The sequence below is a fragment of the Aethalodelphis obliquidens genome, unplaced genomic scaffold, assembly GCF_003676395.1.
Source record: "Aethalodelphis obliquidens isolate GAN/ISIS:26980383/991018 unplaced genomic scaffold, ASM367639v1 scaffold5, whole genome shotgun sequence".
NCBI lineage: Eukaryota > Metazoa > Chordata > Mammalia > Artiodactyla > Delphinidae > Aethalodelphis > Aethalodelphis obliquidens.
In genome coordinates this window covers 6,337,449-6,352,839 of record NW_020837949.1, presented here as the reverse complement: position 1 = coordinate 6,352,839, position 15,391 = coordinate 6,337,449, and the positions used below count along the sequence as shown (strand labels likewise).

Below are 15,391 nucleotides of genomic sequence, written 5' to 3'. Positions count from 1 at the left end.
GGCGCTACCCCGAGGATACACCAAGCCACTTGTCTGACTTCTTTCTTCCCCGAAGAGCCCTGCAGTCTCCCACTGCACCCAGGAGAGATGATCAGACACTGTGACTGGCTTTCAGGGCAAGATTTAGGTCATTTACTAAGGGCCTTTTGGACCCACCACAATAACCCCAAACAACAAGTATAACTTTGGAGATGGTGTGATATCAGGCACACGGAGAAAAAGCTTTCAACTTGTCAAAGCTGAAGCACCCACCAAGTTACGGCGCAATATTTCTGTCTCTTTAAAGGCAAACAGTTCCTTCACTGGCCCCACCCAATCTGCTTCCTGGATCAGAGGTTTCAGAGGGTGCAAACATTTCCCCCTCATAGTTAAAGCGAAAGCACCGGCTCAAACAGCTTCTTTGGAGAAAACTTGACAACTCATCAACTCCTTCAAAAGGTGAGCCTGGCTGAGAAGAGACCACAGAGGATAGAACTGAGAGGGGCAGTAGGATGCAGGGAGTCTGCGTGGGGGTGGGCTCCGGCGTGAGAAGGGACCAGGTGGTGAGCAAGCAACGCAGTACGGAGGATGCTGCCAGAGTGCTGGTGGTGGAGGGGAGGGAGGGGAGGAAAGATGTTTATGAGCATAATGTCCATACATCTCATAGTTAACATGACAAACTTTTGCTGAATACTGCACCGTCTGTCTAGTCGCTGTTGTGATAGATATTGAGTACCACTTGATAACCCAGAGTTTTCCCTTAGTAGGAAATGAGTGTCCCCAAGGCAGGTCTTCAGAGCTGGAAGGCAGTTCAGAGGCCACCCAGTCTAAACCCCTGTTTCTTTTTTTTAATTTAATTTTTATTTTATATTGGAGTAGAGTTGATTTACAACGTTGTGTAACTGTCAGGTATACAGCTCAGTGATTCCGTTATACATATACGTATGTCCATTCTTTTTCAGATTCTTTTCCCATATACGTTATTACAGAATATTGAGTAGAGTTCCCTGTGCTATACGGTAGGTCCTTGTTGATTTTACTGAAAAAGAATCAGAACCCCTGAGAGCATGGTGACTCTCCAGGGATTACCCAGGTCACTAATGACACAGGAAATGTAGAATTCACTTTGAATGCTTTCTGACACTTCACAGAGAGAAGCTGTGTCCCTAATAGGGTGGCATATGAGGTGAGGAGCGGGTGCTATGCAGAGAGGATTAGCTATGCTAAAAAAAACATGTGTGTGAGACCCCCTCCTTGCCTTCCCTAATTATAGTCTTGCTAACCAGTTCACCATTCGGGAAACAGTGTGGACTGTCTTCCCCTGATCTGCCTCTGACCTGACGTGGACTACAGAATGACGGGTCCGAGAAGGAGCAAGAAGAGGCCGTAGTGTGCAGTGCTTAAGAGCGAGCATGGTAGTCAGACAGACTTTGAACTGGACCCCTCTCTGCTCAACACCTATTAGCACAATGACCTTGGGCAAGTGTCTCAGAATTCTTGAGCCACATCAGTCTCCTCATTTAAAAAACTCAGGTAATAAAGTTAGCTTCCTTGCAGGTTATTTTTGCGAGTAAGTGAGACACAGTTGACCCTTGAACAACACGGATTTGAATTGTGCGGGTCCACTTACATGTGGATTTTTTTTTCAATAAATACACATTCAGCTCTCCATATCCCTGGTTTTACATTGGCAGATTCAACAAAACAGGATGGAAATTCCCCTCCAAGGTAGGTGGAATCTGCCAATGTGAAAGCCCTGATATGGAAGCCAACGGTACTAGTCATTTTACCTGAGATATTTGAGCATCTGCAGACTCTGGAACACGTTGGGGTCTTGGAATCAATCCCCCCTCCACACTGATATGGAGGGATGACTGTAATATACAAAACATACTTATTAGGGTGCTCGGTATACAGTATACATTCAGTAGCGGTTACACTACACCCAGGTTATTTTTTTTATTGTGGAATTTTTTTAACTTATTGAAAGATAGAGGGAATAATATAAGGAACTTCCATGTACCTATACCAAGCCTCAACGATTATCTGTTTATGCCAGTCCTGTTTCATTTATATACTCACCACTCCCCAGCCACCCCAGATTACTTTGAAGCAAATGTCAGACCTTGTGTCACTTTATCAGTAAATATTTGAGTATGTATGTCTGAAAGATAAAGACCATTTAAAAAAATTACCAGACTCAGACTTCAAAAAGCAACGAGAATTTCTAGAAAATTACCAGTTATATTCACATTGCCCTGATTGTCTCATAATTTTAAAAATTGTTTGAAGTTGCGCCCAAATGAGGTCCATAAATTGCAATTCACTGATATCTCTTAAATTTAACTTAACACATAGGTTTCTACCTTCCTTGTTTCTTGCTATAAAATTTCTTTAAGAAAGGGGAGGTCTTTTGTCCAGCAGAATTGGAAGTGTACACTTTGCTGATTACGTCCCCAAAATGTCACCTGCTCTTCTAGTTCCAGTGTTTTGTGTGCATCCTGTTTAGGGAGAAGCTTGGTCAGATTCAAGTTTGGCTGGTGTTTTGGTGGGAGTACTTCACAGGTGCAGTTGTTAACGTCAATCAGAAGGCACATAATGTTTGGTTGTCTCAGATAATCATGATTACCTTGAGTATATGTTTCCTTAAGGGTCACAAATTATGATATTCTAATTCTATCATTCTTTCTTCATTTAATAGATGGAATAAACCTATAAAAAGAAACTTCCCCTCAACAATCCTTTCATTTCCACGAGGCACAGTTATATAAGAAAGACAAGATAAATGCTTTGTTCTTTCCCTTTGTCAACGTTCAGAATGACATACTCCTAGCATACTCCAAAGGGAACAACTGACTTCTTCTAAGAAGATGGCATTGCTATGAACACATAGATTTTAACTTATTTGGTATATTTCAATCCCTTGAAATCATTATTCTTACCGATGCTCAAACTGTCTCATCTTTGTCCTGTTGGGGATCGTCTTCAAGTTGGCTCTTAAGCCCTTTTGATGGGATCCTAGTAATTTTTTTCATAGCATCCTTGCTGTCTAGTATGACAAGATGGTCTATGCTCAACTCTTACATTGCCTGGCCCAGACCTGGAATCCATACTTTCTCCTAAGAGCCCTAAATTTTTGGTAGGAAATGGCATTTGAAGATTACAATCTGGCACTAAGGGTGCTCATTGTTGCTGGGCTCATCATTGTTTTTATGCCTTTTCAATGGATTTCAAAACTATACAAACACACGCACGCACATACACACAACTAAGAATAGGATTCCCGAAAACAATTTTCTGCAGGTTTTCTTTTTGGGGCGGGGGGGGGGGGCGTTGCTTAACTATATCCTACTGGGGATGGACAAAGAAACTACTGCATTGTCACGTCTCTAGGACCAATTTTTTTGTGGTTCATCCACCACACAAAATACAATCTGGCTAGTTTGTTTCGTTTGCTTTTTACTAGTATTTTGAAATATAATTTTTGCTGTATAATACATGCTTTCAAGATCAAATCTATGAAATCTAAGTATATCCAAAGTAGTCTAGTTCCCAGCGTCTATTCCCAGCTTCCCTCCACCCTGTTTTTTCCATCCCCATATAAGTAACTTTTTTGTCTGCTTACTTTTCAGATTATCCTGCCATTGCTTTTACATATGATTGAAAAAATATATATATTACATTTTATATATGTAGGCTCCGGTCCTCCTGGTTAGAGAAATGATAGTAAACTGTTCATTATTTTCACCACTTGGCTTTTTTTGCTTAATGATATATCCTGGAGATGTCTCCATAGCTGGACATAAAGATAGATCTCATTCTGTTTTAGTTGGCTAGTACTGCACTGTGTGAATATACCTTAGTTTATTCAACCAGGCCCCTACTGATGGGCATTTGATAGGTTTTTGGTCTTTTGCTGTTTCAAGTAGTGGTGCAGTAAACAGCCTTCTGCAGAATTTTTTTCTGTATTTTTGTCAGTGTACCTTTGGGATAAATCCCAAAATTGAGGTTGATAATCAAAGGGTAAATGCACATGTACTTTTGCGAGATATTGCTGACTTCTCCTCTAGATGTTTTTTGTTTTTTTTTTTTTCGGTATGCGGGCCTCTCACTGTTGTGGCCTCTCCCGTTACGGAGCACAGGCTCCGGATGCGCAGGCTCAGCGGCCATGGCTCACGGGCCCAGCCGCTCCGCGGCATGTGGGATCCTCCCGTACCGGGGCACGAACCCGCATCCCCTGCATCGGCAGGCGGACTCTCAACCTCTGCGCCACCAGGGAAGCTCTCCTCTAGATGTTTTACACTGCTTTTCCATTCGCACTAGCCATGTGGGAGAGCACCTGTCTCCCCTATACCTTTTACCAGTATATTATGCCAGCAAACTTTTGGATTTTTCCCAAACCTGTAGGTGAGAAATCGTATCTTAGTGTAATATTAAATAATTAATTTAATTTTTCTATGTTTTGATATATTTTTCTCTATTACAAGTGAATGTTAGTCTCTTTTAATATATTCAAGGGATATTTACATTTTTTTCTTTGAACTGTTTATTTGTATCTCTTTCTCCATTTTTTATCGTGTTGCTGGTCTTTTGTTTCTCTACTTTTAGATATTCTTTGCTTTCTTTTTTTATTTTGTAATTCAATTATAGTTGATTTACAATACTGTGTTAGTTTTAGGTGTACAGCAAAGTAATTCAGTTATATATATATTTTTTCTGATTCTTTTGCATTATGGGTTATTACAAGGTATTGAATATAGTTCCCTGTGCTCTACAGTAAATCCTTGTTGCTTTTGTATTTCATATATAGTGGTGTGTATCCATAAATCCCATATTCCTAATTTATCCCTCTTCCGCCACTTTCCCCTTTGGTAATCAGAAGTTTGTTTTCTATGTCTGTGAGTCTGTTTCTGTTTTGTAAATAAGTTTATTTGTATTTTTTTTAGATTCCACATGTAAGTGATATCGTATAATATTTGTCTTTCTTTGTCTGACTTACTTCTCTCAATATGATAATCTCTAGGCCCATCCACGTAGCTGCAAATGGCATTATTTCATTTTATTTATGGCTGAGTAATATTCCATTGTATATATGTACCACATCTTCTTTACCTATTCATCTGTCAATGGACTTTTAGATTGTTTCCATGTCTTGGCTATTGTAAACGGTGCTGCTAAGAACATAGGGGTGCATGTATCTTTTCAAATTAGAGTTTTGTCCAGATATATGCCCAGGAGTGGGATTGCTAGATCATATGGTAACAATATTTTCAGTTTTTTGTGGATCTGCCATACCGTTCTCCATAGCGGCTGCACCAAATTACATTCCTACCAGCAGTGTAGGAAGGTTCCCTTCTCTCCACATTTTCTCCAGCATTTATTTATTTATTTATTTATTTATTTTGCGGTACGCGGGCCTCTCACTGTTGTGGCCTCTCCCATTGCGGAGCACAGTCTCCGGACGCGCAGGCTCAGCGGCCATGGCTCACGGGCCCAGCCGATCCGCGGCATGTGGGATCTTCCCAGACCGGGGCACGAACCCGTGTCCCCTGCATCGGCAGGCGGACTCTCAACCACTGCGCCACCAGGGAAGCCCTCCAGCATTTATTATTTGTAGACTTTTTGATCATGGCCATTCTGACTGCTGTGAGGTGATAACATCATTTTAGTTTTGATTTGCATTTCTTCAATAATTAGTGATGCTGAACATCTTTTCATGTGGTTGTTGGCCATCTGTATAGATATTCTTGGTGTAAAAGGAAAATTGCCCCTTGCCCCTCTTTTATATAAGTTGACATTTGTGTTTTAATTTGTGTATGGAGGATTATTTACTTGTTTGTTTGCCTCACATTATCTTTTTGATTTTTATGTAATCAAATTTAGGAGTCTTTTTCCTTACTCTATTTCAAATCTTAGAAATATTTTCCCACCCCCAGGTTACAATGATTTATCCATGTTTCTTCTATTATCATATGGATTTTTTTTTTACATTTAAATTTCTGATCTATTTGGAATTTGAATGGCGTCAGGAGGTGGATGCAGTTTTATCTTTTTCTGTATTGTTATCTCAGTGTTGCTTATTAGTCCATCTTTTTTTCCCATTGATGTGAGATGCTGCCTTATTGAATATAAATGTAACATAATATAACTGAATTGAATATAAATGAATATAGTGTGATCAGTTTGGTCTACTCCTGAATTTTCTGTTTTTGTTTCACTGTTCTCTCTATCCATGCACCAACATCATACTGCTTTAATTATACAAACTATAATGTTCTACTATCTGGTAGAGCTAGTCTTCCCTCATTTTTCTTTTCTTGATTGCCAAGGCTAATTTTCTTTTGTCTTCATCCAAATGAACTTTATAATCAACTATTTTAGTTGCATGAAAAAAAAAGCGATGAAAAAAATTTTTATATTTATGTAATATCATGTTAAAGAAGTATCTATTCATTTAAATTTTATGATTTAAACATGAATCAGTGTTGGGCTTCCCTGGTGACTCAGTGGTTAAGAATCCACCTGCCAATGCAGGGAACACGGGTTCGAGCCCTGGTCTGGGAAGATCCCACATGCCGCGGAGCAATTAAGCCCGTGCACCACAACTACTGAGCCTGCGCTCTAGAGCCCGTGAGCCACAACTACTGAAGCCCGCGTGCCTAGAGCCCATGCTCTGCAACAAGAGAAGCCACCGCAATGAGAAGCCCTCACACTGCAATGAAGAATAGCCCCGGGTCGCCGCAACTAGAGAATGCCCGTGTGCAGCAACAAAGACCCAATGCAGCCCAAAATAAATAAATACATAAATAAATTTATTAAAAAAAAAGAACATGAATTAGTGTTGAATTTGGCCAAATTCTTTTCTGCACCTAGTTCCTTTTCTTCTTAACCTATTAATGGGATGTGTTGCAACAATCAGTCTCCTCATGTTGAACCACCCTAGTATTTCTGAAACAGTAGTACTTAATCAACGTGTATTGCTTTTTAGTGTCTAATAATTTATTTAGGATATTTGAATCAATGCTCACACATGAGACGTGTATCGCTTTATTTGTTGGTGAAATCGTGGTTAGCTTTTGGGATCAACATTACACTTGCTTCATAGAAAGAGCTGAATGTTTTCCTTCCTTTTTATGTGATCAGGAATTGTTTAAGTAGCACTGAGATTATCAGCTCTTTAAAGGTTTCAGTTAATTCCATGTGAAACCATCTGGACATGACTGTTTTGTGGGGATATTCTTTAAGTACTTTGTTATTTCTTCCACAGCAATTGAGCTGTTTATGTGAAATAGAATATTACATATTTGCAGGGAGGAAAAGAAAGAAAAAAAGAGTTGGGAATGGTTCCAACTTGCCCAAATTGACCCTTTTTCCCTCTCCTTCTTTTTCTTAAGATCTTGTGGGTACCTAAGCCCCAGGGCCTCTTGATATAAACATGGCTGATGCCCAGGACAATACTCTGAGGATCGTGCTGGTCGGGAAGACTGGGAATGGGAAAAGTGCCACAGCAAACACCATCCTCGGGAGAAAGGAATTCGAGTCTAAGATTGCTGCCCAGGCTGTTACCAAAACTTGTCAGAAAGCATCCCGGAAATGGGAGGGGAGAGACCTTCTCGTTGTTGACACCCCAGGGCTCTTCGACACCAAGGAGAGCCTGAACACCACCTGCAAGGAAATCAGCCGCTGTGTCCTCGCCTCCTGCCCCGGACCTCACGCCATCATCTTGGTCATGCAGCTGGGCCGCTACACGGAGGAAGAGCAGAAAACCGTGGCGTTGATCAAGGCTATGTTTGGGGAACCAGCCATGAAGCACATGATCGTCTTGTTCACTCGCAAAGAGGAACTGGAGGACCGCAGCCTAAGCGACTTTTTGCAGACTGCGGACGTAAACCTGCGAAGCATCCTCCAGGAGTGTGGAGACCGCTGCTGTACCTTCAGTAACAACACTACAGACTGGACTGAGAAGGAAGCTCAGGTGCGGGAGCTGGTGGAGCTGATAGAGAAGATGGTGCAGAACAACTGGGGGGCTTACTTTTCCGATGCCATATACAAGGACATAGAGGAAAAGCTGAGAAAGCAGGAGGAAGTCTTGAAGAAAATCTACACTGATCAATTAGAAAAGGAAATTAAACTAGTAGAAAAGGAATATGCCCATAGACCACAGGAAGCAAAGGAGGAACAAATAAAATTGCTAATGCAGAAGCATGATGAACGAATGAAAAATATAAGGGAAGAAGCCAAGGAGAATATATTTCAAGTTGTTTTCAAGGAGATTAAAAATGTGCTTTCAAAAATATGGCAAATGTTTTGGAAGTAGTGTCAATTTTATTTTTACTTCTCAATTTACTATAACTTGTTAATAGGCAGTTTGCATTTCCCAAAGAGGACTAAACCCATAAACTGAAACCATATCTTCTTTCTGACGTCTTCTTACACTCTGACCTTGTTACTCTTTCCATTGAGTTATGGGTCTATATCCCCTGCCTTGAAATTGGATGGACTTTGTGACCGCTTCGATAAATTCTGGGTGGTTGAAGCAACACCATGTGACTTCCAAGGTTAGAAAGGGAAAATGCCTCCTTGCTGTCTCGGGGTGCTTGCCCTTGGAATTTGGCCACCATGTTGTGAGGAAGCCCCAGTCACCCACATGAAGAGGACTTGAAGTCACTGGCCCACTCCCCTGGCTGATATTTCAGCTGCCAGCCAGAAGCAGCTTGCCGGTCATGGAAGCGAGGTGACACCGAAGTGCATTCTCCAGTTGCCAACGGATGGAGCCGCAAAGAGCAAAGATGAGCCATCCCCACGGGGTCCTGCCCACCTTTCATTTCATGAGAAAAATAAACGATTGTTGATGTTTTAAACCACTAAGTTTGGGGATGGTTTGTTACGCGGTGAGAGCTAACCAGAATGAAATATCTTCCCAGCACATTCCCCACGATGCCTGGCTCCCAGCTGTCCTTCTACACAATGCCAGTGAATGTAAGAGGTTATGAAATTGACATAAGCAGGCAATGATCTATTTCAGAGAGTTCAAAGAGTCAATTTAGGAAGATTCAAATAAGAAAGCCTGCATACGTTCAGTGTCAGCCCCACTGGTAATGTGTCTTATGTCAGTCCACATCTATGAGTACTTTGTTAGTGAAGCACCAGGCTTCTCTGGCACCATTCCTCTGTGGTTCATGGAGATGTGGACGTTGATAAATCCTCTGATTTTTTTTTTCTGTCTCTCTCTTTTTTTAAGGTACCATCCTAACTTTAAATGTCCCTGCTGTACCTTAGAAATCTCTTCTGTGCCAAATATTTTTCTTGCCTCTGCAGATCCACAGTTCACCCTTCTTTCACTCTAGCTTTTTGCCTGGGAGGCTGATCTATATGGACTACATCAGTGGGATCTCTCGCTCTCTGACTTTTGCTCCGTTTCTGCCAATGGGAAATCCAAGCAGGAGAGCTCTTGAGGATAGAAAAGCAGGGTCAGGGTATCTGTTTTCCTGCCTCTGTCCCTGCAGGGGCATCTCCCACTAGCTGCAACCCTAAGCCGGAAGCTCATAACTCCTCCCCTGGAGGCTCTCTACCCAGCTCTCCTTCTGGGTTCCAGCTTTTGTTCACCCCTTAGGGTAAGGATGTAATTTCCTCACTGTTACTAGCCCTCTCCCTTGTCATTTCCAAACCACAGCTTGTAGGAAGCCCCTGCACTAGGCTCTCCTCCAACTACTTCATTATACTAAGCCATCTGTTTTCTGCTGGAATCCTGATCGATACATCTTATGATACCTACTTCTTTTTCTCTTTCAGAGCATCCCCTGACTTTTGTTGTTGTTGTTGTTGTTTTTCAATTCCCTCTAGTGTTTTCTGCCAGCAGAAAAATCTCTCCTGACTGTTGAAATCTCTGGGACAAGTTTACCCACATGGACTGTGACATTGGCAGTGAGCAGATAAAAGGTTCTGTCTTGCTAAAATAATTGCAAACCTTCGAAGTTAGAGGGATGATTCTATATCATTTATAATGATGGCAGATAACCCAAACTCAAATTGTTGGAATTTTTACAGCTGTCCTTTGCTTTCCCCATGAATGTGACTGAGAGTATTTACTGCACTGGTGAAATTTAGGGAGGCAGGGATTCGAGATCAAATCTGGAGAAAATAGGATCCCAGATACCTGCTCATTCTAAGGTTCATCACAAATATTATGAATGGAGTAAAGACAGCAGGGAAGTAAAGCCCATTGTGAGAAAACATTCATAATATATGTTGTGACATAACACCGCTGGTCCAAACTGCTATTTCCGATAACACAATTCTTGTATTTAGAGGTAGTTCCTTGTGAGTGATTCATCAGTGCAATATTATCTCTAGAGAGCGAACTATTCATGCACTGCCCTGACACTTTCATGTAAGAGCCGTTTAAATGACATTTTCTCTCAGCAACTTGCAGAAGCATTATTAATTCAATTAACTTGTGTGTATCTAGGCGTACGTTAGGGCCTATGGACGATGCAGCTTATATTCCACTTTGGAAGGTAAGACATGCCCAGAGGAGAAATGAGTAAATCAAATAAAAATCATCGACATTATCTTCTCCCGTGTCGAAGGAATTCTTGCCCGCTCGACAATCTTCACAATGCTTACATCCCAGTTTTCTCTGAAGGTGGTTCTGAGTTCTGAGGTCTCTGGAAATTCCAGCATTTTTTGTGTGCATCATTCCTAATTGTTGAAATATGTGAGAGCCATGACCCATAATTGGGGAATTAAAGTAGGATTCATAGGAGAAGACTTGAGGAAGAATTCAGGGCTTGAAATCTCCTGTGAAGGATGTATAGGATGTGTCCATGTGGGTGCCTGGAATGATTAATCATGCTTCTCTTCAGAAACAGGAAAGTTAGGGTCTGCAGATAAGATCATCGGGGTAGACTCAGGAGTCACAGTACTGAATTAGGTTTGTGACAAGCTGAGTAGCAGACGTCAAAGGGCGGGTCCAATGTAAACGTCCTACATTGAAATTTTCGACTGAAGGTTATGTGAGAGGCCTGGGGTGAATGTGACAGGATATTAACATAAATGTGAATTTCAGCTGAGTCCTCAGTATTGCCAACACCCCCACATTCCAAAGGCATACACTAGAAGATCTGGGCAGGTCCTGCCAAGGAAGCAGCTGGAAACCAGTTAGGTGAGGTTTAGCTCTTCAACTAATTCGGTAGGTATTTGAAGAGGTCAAGAGGAAAGGGCTTTTGAAAAGAGGACATTCTGATCATAAGAACAACAGCCTTTAGGATTGGCAAACTTTTGGGCTTCATCTCGAGAGTAATTGGCTCCCTGGTAAAGAGGGGGATCTATGTGTAACCGTGTGATTTAATAAGGGAGGCTCCACGGGGACTCCACTTGCGTGCCCTACCCAACAGGACAACACTTCCCTCTCACCTCCCAGCAAGTAAGGTGGCCCCTTGGGCTTTGATGCTGCCAGAGGACATGAGTGGTGTATGGTAAGAGATTCCTGGGAGGACCTGACCTGTGTCCTCTGGAGTTCAGCTTTGGAGTCGGGTGCTCCTGTGGGAAATATAATCCAAAAGGACGTTACTATTTGTCAGAGGGTAAAGACTGAAGAGGCTGATTGGAAGCAACCATAACTTTCACTGACTGTGGGGCAAAAGTATGTGCTCCCCATAAGTCAATGCGGGCCACACAGGAGGGAGCCAGCCAAAGGCAGGCTGAGGGGACTTGCCCGGAAGTCCACCAGGGATCGCACCTGTGCCCGGAACTGGAGTTGAAGTGACCAGCTGCGGGGAGATGGTGGCTATCAGTCGGACTTGTGATGGCAGATTTCCAGGGAGACTCTGCGAGGAGTCATTAATGGGGCCCCATGAGGAAAAGAGCCACGAAGTATGCCTCCATCCCCCAAAGCCAGATTACACCTGCCTTGTCTTCAATGGTTTTTCCTCTTCTCCAACCCACGAGGGGTCACAACCAAGGCGAGTGACGGGGGGAGGAGGTGGCGAAGGGCAGGGTGGCGAGAGATGGAAGAAGCCCTGTGCACGCTGCTGGTCCTTCAGCGGAAGCAGGCACCAGCCAGGGGAAGGAGACGCTTTACCCTGCAGTGAAATTCCGAGTTTGATTATTGGGTTGGATGTTGTAATTACACAAATGGGACTAACAGAGACCGGAGAGGGTTTGCGCTTAGGGCAGAAGCTATCCAAGACTTCCTTCATGAGGCACTGATGGACCCAGTTTGATGGGCCAGTAGGAGACAAGAATAAATGTCTTCCTTCTTTGCCCTCCCTTCTTCGTGAAGCCTGTCTTATTTAATCACAGGCTCAGCCATAGATCACCTTCTTTGCTATGGAGCAGATCACGCTAGAGAAGCATGCCAAGATCTTGCCAATCCTCTTCCTGTAAGAGTGGCGCTGCGTGCTTCCCGTGAGTGGTGTAGCAGGAGTCCAGGGAAGCGCTCTGCTCGTGCAGATTATGGAAAGAAATTTGACATGACCACATTCCCAGAGGGGTACTTATGTGTACATCCCACACAGTCAAAGGATTCAAAGGGATGGAGTAGGGCTTGCAATATCTGAAGGGGGGGAAGTGTCCCGAAGAGCCCTGAGCCTTATTTTCTCACGGTCAATCCGAGCGGAGCCTTACCAGCTAAAAATCTGTGCCATGGAGTCTCCCCGTCCTTGGGAGAGGACAGGCAGTAAGGCTCAGTGCTATGAATAGGAGACTGTCACAGCAAGTTTATGGTGTGAGCTGTGGCCAAAGTTCCGACCGTTCTTAGAGATCACAACTTGACCTATGGAGAGTGGATTTACCTTGTGCCGGGGTCTCAATCTGGTGAACAGGGTCAATGACCCAACTTGAAAGCATGCTTCTGGTTGAAAATAAAAAGAAACTACAGGGCTTCCCTGGTGGCGCAGTGGTTGAGAGTCCGCCTGCCGATGCAGGGGACACGGGTCCGTGCCCCGGTCCGGGAAGATCCCACGTGCTGCGGAGCGGCTGGGCCCGTGAGCCATGGCCGCTGAGTCTGTGCGTCTGGAGCCTGTGCTCCGCAGCGGGAGAGGCCACAGCAGAGAGAGGCCCGTGTACCGCAAAAAAAAAAAAAAGAAGCTACAAATCAGAGACTTGTTTTCCACTGTGGCTTTTAAGTTCAAAGGTGACTCCAGCAGAAGGGGTTCCAGAGATGTTGAGTAATGAGCCCCAAGGTCAAAGGAGGCACGTTTGAGACAGAGCAATCATTTGTAAAGTGCTGCGTGTATAATCCACGAACGACCAAACGTTCATTGGAAGGGTAATTTGTTGAACATAGAGGCAAAATCGCATCCTTTCTGGAAGGTATACACACAGAGAAGCCCTTGGTAAGTTCACCCAGGAAGTCTTGAATGAGAGCCAACAAAGCCTGTCCTTACTGAACGCTGACATTTCTCTAATGAGAAAAGCTGCCCTCCAAACTAGAATGGCCTTGGACGTGATCCCTGCCTGGCAAGGAGGCACCCGTGCCATTGTCCGAACAGAATGCAGTGTGTTCCTACTGATGAGACTGTTAATGTATCATCTTTATTGAGTCACATGAGGGCACAAGTGAAGCCCCTGAGTGATCCGACCCCCCTACCTGGGGACCTAGTAAATCAGTGGTTCCGATCATAGGTTCTTGGTAGAAAAAGTTGGTCATTGATTTGGGGAATCATTGTCTTAACCTGCGTTTTCTCTTGCATGTGACTGTATTGTTGCTGTGACATCTGCCACCAATGCAGCCAGGGAGCTACCAAAGCAGCCACCTCCGTGCTAGCGAAAGCCCTCGCTGACCGCCAGGGCGCGTTGCGCGAGCCGCGAGCCTGTGACATCGCGAGAGCGGGTCACGGGGCTTGAGAGTTGGACCTAAGAACTAGACCCAGCCAGTTGGGGGCTCCCCACCTACTCTGCTGTCCTTGGTATGTGTGTTCTGCTTGGCTTCCCCACTCCCAGAAGCCTCCCCAAGGATACAGCCTTGAGTAGAAATTGACACTATCTGGATGCTAGACAGGACCGAACCCACTGAAGGCCTCTGTATAAAGGTTGACGATTCTGGCAGACACGGGTGGAGAGCTATTCTCCTCGTGGCCGCTCAGGACAAGCCTTGTAAGTTCCTTGCTTATTAAACCTGCCGGCTGCCCACCTGGAGTGGTCTGCCTCACCGTCGGTTTCAGATGACACCTGGGAAGATCCCGAGGACGTTGCAAACCAACTTATATTTTTAAACATCAGTCTCATCTATATTTATAAACAAATATAAAAAATGGAATATCCAAGGCAATTGTTCTCAAATTTCTCTCTTCTTGTTAAAAAGCATCTCGATTATCCAAAACTCTTCCTAGATTGGGTTGCATTCTCTGAGATTTGCAATCAGCAAGTTGCCATGTTGCAGAATAGGACTTTGTAGGTATTCCCTTTCCACACTGTTGACGTTTAACCTGCCTTCTCACTCTTGGTCCTCTTTACCATATGTTCCCTGATTGTTTTTTCTTACATAAGTGAACATCTTCTATACTTATTTTATAATTCACACACTATTCCTTTTTTGCTTCTTTTCTGTCCCTTCAAGGAACGCTGAAAGGCCCGGAGGGCAAGGATCTTTACCTTGCTATTGCCTAAAACAGTGCTTGGCACATAACAGGCTCGCAAGAAACACTGAATGAAAATTCTATCTCATTTGATATTTTGTTCTTGTTTGTTTAGAATCGGATTGCTGTATTTGCCTCTACTTCTGCTTTCAACCTATCTCAAGTTTCATGTTTTAGATTTGGATTTCCTTTGCAATCCACTCCAAACAATATTTATTTTTGATCGGAAATCTTTGATGTATTTATCGTAGTTATAATTTATGATCTATTTGGATGCATTTGTAATATTTTATTTTTTGCTTTCCACTTGTCCAACCTGTTTCATAGTTTTTCTTTCTTCTTTGTGCCTTAAGTTGGATTATTTGGTTCTTCTTTTCACATTCTATTTTGTTTTCTACTCAGTTGGAAATTATATACACTCTTCCTAATTTTCTTAGTGGCCACAGCACATATTCTTTTTTCAAAATTTTTAAATTTTTTATACCATTTTTAAGGGTTACATGCCATTTATAGTAATTACAAAATATTGGCTATATTCCTCATACAACACATATTCTTAACAAAGTCTAAAAGGAATCTATATTTTAACCTTCCTCTTATACAACAAATTACTATAGAACATTTAAACTCCATCCCCACCTTCCACCCCATCTATGCATTATTGTTGTGTATTTTTTTCCTTTTTAAGCCCTAGAAGTTATTACCATTATCTTCTCTCCCTTTGTCTTTCCTTCCTCCTTTCTTTCCTTCCTTCCTTCCTTCCTTCCTTCCTTCCTTCCTTCCTTCCTTTCTTTCTTTCTTTCTTTCTTTCTTTCTTTCTTTCTTTCTTTCTT

At 42.9% G+C, this 15,391-nt stretch overlaps 1 protein-coding gene across 2 annotated transcripts; it reads left to right on the top strand.

Moving 5' to 3' along the window:
• The first annotated feature begins 312 nt into the window (after nucleotides 1-312).
• Nucleotides 313-8,847, top strand: GIMAP7 (GTPase, IMAP family member 7). 2 transcript variants are annotated; one of them, XM_027101531.1, is made up of 2 exons: nucleotides 313-438; nucleotides 7,374-8,847. In XM_027101531.1, exon 2 carries the CDS (start codon nucleotides 7,415-7,417, stop codon nucleotides 8,294-8,296), a length of 882 nt encoding a protein of 293 aa, XP_026957332.1. In that variant the 5' UTR covers nucleotides 313-438; nucleotides 7,374-7,414; the 3' UTR covers nucleotides 8,297-8,847. The 2 variants fall into 2 exon arrangements, with proteins under 2 accessions (XP_026957332.1, XP_026957333.1); XM_027101532.1 differs by lacking the exon at nucleotides 313-438 and adding an exon at nucleotides 1,302-1,512.
• Nucleotides 8,848-15,391: the final 6,544 nt, after the last annotated feature.

What these genes read in the sequence shown, in the direction of transcription:
- GIMAP7 (XM_027101531.1), top strand. Translation starts at nt 7,415, where the DNA reads ATGGCTGATGCCCAGGACAATACTCTGAGGATCGTGCTGGTCGGGAAG.